Source organism: Mycothermus thermophilus (genome assembly GCF_041956435.1).
Source record: "Mycothermus thermophilus strain CBS 625.91 unplaced genomic scaffold VTJ04scaffold_2, whole genome shotgun sequence".
NCBI lineage: Eukaryota > Fungi > Ascomycota > Sordariomycetes > Sordariales > Chaetomiaceae > Mycothermus > Mycothermus thermophilus.
This window is the reverse complement of record NW_027191428.1, coordinates 4,492,450-4,498,717: the sequence shown is the minus strand read 5'-3', so window position 1 is coordinate 4,498,717 and position 6,268 is coordinate 4,492,450. Positions and strand designations below refer to the sequence as shown.

General features: G+C 54.1%; 1 protein-coding gene across 1 annotated transcript, besides 2 other annotated features; it reads left to right on the top strand.

Annotated features, from left to right (window-relative positions):
- Window positions 1–545: 545 nt before the first annotated feature.
- Window positions 546–565: a sequence feature (Short protein (VTJ04DRAFT_3832, KAL2123377.1) was converted to a misc_feature.).
- A 59-nt stretch (window positions 566–624) lies between these two features.
- Window positions 625–634: a sequence feature (Short protein (VTJ04DRAFT_3832, KAL2123377.1) was converted to a misc_feature.).
- Window positions 635–5,021: 4,387 nt separating this feature from the next.
- VTJ04DRAFT_3831 (uncharacterized protein) lies at window positions 5,022–5,306 on the top strand (the record flags this gene model as incomplete). Its single annotated transcript, XM_069361775.1, has 1 exon — window positions 5,022–5,306. One exon carries the CDS (start codon window positions 5,022–5,024, stop codon window positions 5,304–5,306), a length of 285 nt encoding a protein of 94 aa, XP_069222352.1.
- Window positions 5,307–6,268: the final 962 nt, after the last annotated feature.

Genomic DNA, 6,268 nt, shown 5'->3' with positions numbered 1-6,268 from the left:
CGCGCATGTTGTGGAAAGAAAGAAAGGGAGCGGGGGTGGTCCTTGACAATCGGAGATCAACTTTCCTTTTCCAGTCTACAGATTTTTTTCTGTTCTTTGACGATAACCTTCTCCGACGATGGAGATGATATCCACAGTTTTGGCATGTCCCGGATCGTTCGGCTTGGTGCGGAGAACGCTGCGCAACAACAGCAGCAAGCAAGCACATGCTTCTTCGAGGTCGAGGCAACATGCCGTGCTCGGGGTTGATAACTACTACTTAGCGGGATGTGGACAGCCATGCCCACTTGATACTTACTCGTATTGCTGTCACCAACCACGCGAGCCACGCGAGCCACGCGAGACGGGCGGCGCTAACTAATGGGGGGGTACATAGTTAGAGGAGTTCAATGTGGGATGTCAAGAAAGCCGGGGCGGGCATGGACCGTCCTTGATACTGGAGGATGCGATAACAATTGAATGCGATAGCGGGACGGACCGGAGGGGTGTGAAAGATGGACGACCTGAGAAGGGGAACTAACATTTTACCGATTGGTAGTAATACTCTAGAGTTTGACGTCGAGTTCTGTGTGTGTGCAGGATAGGGCCGGACACGTGAACACACCCGAACAACGTCAAGCGGACTTGGTGGCATTTTGACAGACTTGGCAAGGCTTGGAACCCGAACGAGTGAGCGCACGTGTTCACTTGTGGATAAGATACTGGCGTCTTCTCTGCCCATGGGAACCCTGATCTGTCAAAGATAAAAGCAACAGCACAGTAGTCCACTACATACACTAACACTACGGGGTGCGTTAGTTTACACCAAGGGTGAAATTGAGGCTGATCGGCGTTGGGCACTATCACCAAGCAAATGTGTAGGTGGGAATAGGTGGATGACACAGACGTCATGTTCTGACATGACATGACATGACATGACATGCCAGCTGGTGTGGGTGGTGGGGAGTGGGCGAACGGATGGAGCCCGAGGCCCGGGGTGCAACGGGGTCGGAAGCGCTGTCAACGACAATGATACCCATCGACAACAACAGCACATCCAAACTTTCTGCATCAAGAATTGGTGGAATTATTCGACTTGCCCTTCGCCCGTCCGAAATAACTAGCATGTACATACTACATCCGCACCACTACAAGTTCTCTCCGTAAACCACCACCACATTATGTTCTTCACCATCACCTCTATCCGAGAGTCAATGCACGACATCAAGGTCGCATAGGTAAGGGTAGTTACCAACTTTGGTCAAGATACGGTTCCCCGAGCCGCTATGTACCTACAGTAGCATCATGAGCAACTCTACAACACCTCCCTGGTTTAAGCGCTCCTATTGCGTTTCTGGATTTTCCCCCCATCGGTGCACCCAAGCCCAGTCACGCGCACAGGCAAATGTTTGGTAACAATCGGGTTCTTCGTATAATCCGTATGTATGTATGTATGTACAAGCAATGCTGGTGTAGTATCAATAGATCGGTAAAGCAACACTACATAGGCTAACCTGCCTCCCACGACTCTCAACATGTATGTACCTATGTCAGGTGGTATGTATGGGAGGAGGGTTGCTACGCAATGTCGCCGGCCGCACCAACGCACGCGCGCAGCGCTCAGATACATGTAGGTAGTATGCAGGCTGGGCTGTCTGTTTGTCTGTCAGTCTGGCCGGTCGGCTGGCTGACTAGCTGGCTGGCTTGGGTCCGGATGCGCGGTTACAGCACAATGGGTGCGGGATGGGCCTGCGATGAAACCCATTGTTTTCTCAATACCTACATATAGGGTTGTTCGGTTCCTGAGAACAGTTGGCGCTAGAGCGCGATACTGATGCAAGTGGCTGGTGTATGGGTATTCGGTTTCGCTTCGTTGCTTGGTTGTGAGTGTCGTCATCACCATCGACCGGGTCCCGGGAATAGGTATGTACATCCTGTCAAACGGATAGGGGGGCTCACAGACATTGGATATCACTTTGTTTTCCCCAGGGAAGCTGTCACCTACACAGTTATGTCAGCGCAAGAAAAAAAATAGTTCTAGACACGATCGGCACGTCAAATGAACTGCATCGCCGATGTCTATCGTATATGCATGCACGCGCGACCGACTGACCGACCTCTAAATAGAGAAGACGAACAAAAAAAACTTCCCCAGCCTCCCGTCGCCGGGACAAGCTCCCGTGTGGCATTCTGGATGCAGCCGAGGAGGCTCTCTCCGCATGTACCTATGCGCAGCGGCGGTTCGGAAAGGGTGGGGTGGGACAAGCACCCGACCGAGCTTGTGTGGCGTTCCGAGCGTACCTCTGCCCTCCGTACGACCGCACATTTTCCACGGCGACCGGCCTGTCGTCCGGCTGGCTACGGCGGGCCGGAGCTGGATGAGCTCGGCTAACTACTACTATGTACATAGCAAGGGGACGCGGTTGATAGTGAATGTATATGCATACAACATATCTCAAAGACGCGGCTGTTGTTTTTGTTACTTACCTACCTAGCTCGAGTTTACGGAAACTCGCTTTCGCGCCTTCTTACCCCCTTGACTGAGCCTAGGTTGACCTGACTGACATCAATCGACCTCCCTCAGGCATCGCACGTATGTGCATAACTACTCCGTACATATTTACGCCTAAGTAGTAGTATGTATTCGACTTGTTAGTTTTCCGTGTTCGTCAAGGTGGGCAAACTCTCAGCGACAAGGTCCAGGCTAGTTAGCTCTCCCGGACAAGCTTCACAAGCTTGTGTCATGTTTTCTTTCTCCTTCAGATCCCGGGCGGCCCTAACCCCCTTATAACCGTCCGGAACGGTTTTGTTTTGATGTTATTTTTGGCTAGCAGTTCAGAGTTTCAAGCCGTGGCTTGCTGCGTCTGTTGCAGATCATCATTGGGGGGAACCCGGTCGACGATGATGATGAAGATGATGAAGATGCATCGTCGATTGTGTGTGGTGTCGTTCGTCTCGGACCGCCGCCGCCCATGCAAGATCGACACAGCACCCCCTTTCGAAAGGCGTTTCAGTTTCACCATGGACCGGGGCCGGGGGCAGACCGCCGGGGATGGAGTCTAGGCTTTTGATGCTAAGTAAAGAATGGAGGTAGTAGCCGACGCAAGCGATACTCTTATTAGGTTAGTACGTAGGTCCGGCGAGTTGTTTTGTTGTTTGGTCATTGCTGATGTTGTTTCCTCTCTGTGCGTCGTTGATGTTGTTGGAGATTTAGGAATCTGACCACATTGAAGCCATGCCAAGGAGCGCCCCCAAAACTTGCTCTGTCTGTCTGTGTCATCTACCTAGTGTAACGGCAGACGGCGCTATTAGACGCAGTCAAGCTACGTTGTTCAAGGGGGGAAAGTCTTTCCGGGCAGCATTTCTCAAAACAACAGCTGGTGTTTTGGAACAGCCATGAAGATCAAAGAGGCAGTCCGCAAAAAAAAACTGCCGGGCCATCCCCTGTCGCGTCGACGCGGGCCCCCCGAGCTCCACGGCCGCCAGCCTTACCACAAAGCGTATGGCGCCCATCTGGGGTCCGGGGGAGAAAGAAGCTTCGTTTCCCTTGACAGACAGGAGACACGCCAAAGCAAGCAGGTGATCAAAATGCACTACGCAGCGAATTCGAGAAGAAGGTTCGCCGAAGCTACTTTTTTAGTGGGGAAACGGGAGAAGGGGATTGTCAACGATTGGCGATTCCGGACAAGGGGAAGGCTGGTCGGCCGACGGTGAACAACACACGGCGGCGCCGGAATGAACTCCTCCAAGTTCTGAAACAGCACTATGATATTCGCTTCCCCGTCAAGTCGGATGACAAATGACCCTGGTTGGCAGAAACAGCAGCACATGGGCACATGGGGGTGGAGGTTTGGAATCATGAGGGAAGGCGACGGACGGACGACACCAGCACCGGCCTGTCCCGCCGTCGTTCATGGATGATGCGGTTAATGGCGGAAGCTGGTGCTAAAGCGAACCCTTGATGCCCAGTTCATGATAGTCCTACCAACTACCTAGCCCCTCCTTAACTACGGAGTACCTAGGCCGGCCAGTCTCGGGCATGACCGTCAGCGAGAGGGTAGCAGCAGCGGTCACCAAGGCTAGCGGCAGAAAACGGCAGTCCCGTTGCATGACCACGAATATGTATGCCGCCCAAGGGGGAAACATAATCGGGAAGCTTGGAGGTAGGATGTTGTGATGGTAGATAGCGGTGGCCGACAGCATCTTAGGTGGTGCTCCTCACTCAACAAGGCAGCTGGTAGCCTTCTGTTTAGTTCTTGCGCTTCTGCGTAGTTATGCTGCGCCGATGTGTTGCGTGTCCGTCTGCTGTCATCCCGCACGGCTGGCCCCATGTCTGTCTCCCTTCCGCCTTGTGTCACGCCGTGATATGGCCGGTGTCAAGCGCATGGCCTCCCAACATGATGCGGGCCACTTTTCCAAGGGGTCCGGTTCCGGAACAAGCAGAGAAGCTTCGATATGTCAGGTGGTCAGAGAAGGCTTTCCCAGACCCCTGGAGGTGGAAGCTAAACCACGCAGAAACACTGTGACAAGATATGATCCAGGCCAACCACCAGAACACCACTAAGCCGTGACAAGAACTGAGCGTACGTGGAAGGCTGTCAAGAGCAGGTGGATAGCTGATCGTGTCTTTGGGTCGCGCGACGTCATGTATGTCTTGATGCTTTTGGCTTAGCTATGTCTTGGAGGGGTGCGAGATCTTCGGTGGTACGAGAGTTGCTTGACATGTCAACGAGCCATCTCTGGGGATGGGTTGATTGTCGTTTTATTAGTGAGCGGCGGCCCCCCGTTCACGGCATGACGCGCGCACACCAGCAAAGAACCCGATCCGATTCGTGTCACTTGACGATGCCATATCTTGGGTGAGTACCCAGGCAGCAGAGAATGGGGTCGCGGGATCTCGGTGTAACCAGCGCTGCCCAGACAGGGTAGTTACCATCAGACACAACAAGGCTCACAGAGAAAAAGAAGCATCAGGTCGTCCGGCCAAAACTCTGATGAGAGGTGGTCCAGATTGACGGGTGGAGAGGGGGGGGGGGGGGAGGATGGATCCGCGGGGCAGCGATATAAGGTCCGGGTCCAGGACGACAGTTGTGGCGCACAGCAGGGAGATCTGGCGTCATGCCGGACGCGACGACGACCGGAGCTCCAGCCGGAGACGGCGGCGGGCGGCGTTGTGCACCGAGCCCGGGAACACAAAGGCCGGGCTGAAAAAAGGAGCCGGAGCGGTGGCAGAGGCAGTGATTGGCAGGGCAGCGAGGGCGACGAGTGTCGCACCAGCACGAGCTCCCTCACCGCCGGACCCGTTGAACGTTGAACGCTTGAGGTAAGTAAGTCTCGTATGCAGCGAGACATTTCAAGACATGCTCTAGGTACGGAGTGTGGTTCTGGCGAGGGTGTCGCATGCCGGGTCATTCCCTGCCATGAAGCTTGATGTAAGGGAAAAAGGAATTGCAAATATTGAGTTGAGGGAGGACAACAGAACAGCGGCTTCCCTGAGGTGGCGTCTCTTGTTGGTTGACCGCCTCGAGGTTTCCGCCGTCATCGTCATCATCGGCTGAAATGGAATTTGCACCTTAAGTATCACTCCATCACCCATCAGAGATGAGAATTTTGAAGATGCTCCAGGAAGTCGCAACTCGAGCAACTGCTGAGGTGCTGCAGTTGTGAGGCTCGCAACTCGGACTGTCCTCGAGTTGAGTCGGAGATAAAACGTCAGCCAATCAGGCGCCACCATGTCAGGGGCTCAGCCCACTCAAGAGCTCCAGAATCAATTGTTTTGTGACCCCTTGTCAACTCTGTCAGGCTTGTTCCCACCACCTGACAAGTCGATTTCAGTGGCGGTTGACGCTGTGCCTGAATCTGTCCGCGTCGAGGATCAACCGGGATTGATGAGATGGTTTGACTGTGTCTTCACTTGTCTTGTGTTGTCGTCTCCTGAAACCCCCACAAACAGCCCAAACACCTCACAAAGTTCGGATCATGTCCGTCTTTTCCACCTCTCAGTCTCGGGTCTAGTCCGAGAAAATGCACCATCAGATCCGCCGTTGGCGCACCAGCGGCAGAGATCCACGTCTGATGATCCGCCAACCTGAATTCCCCGAGAGTTGCAGATGGTCGCTCGAGCTAGCCCGGATCTGCTCAGCAGCAGACGAGGCCCCCCTCCCCATTCCCATGTGCCTGTTCGTGCACTGCTCCAGAAACCAGAAACCGCCAATCTGCACCGCGCATCCAAACTGAAACGAGACAAACTCGCTGTAGGCATCGTGGCATCCAGCCCGCCCCCCCCCCC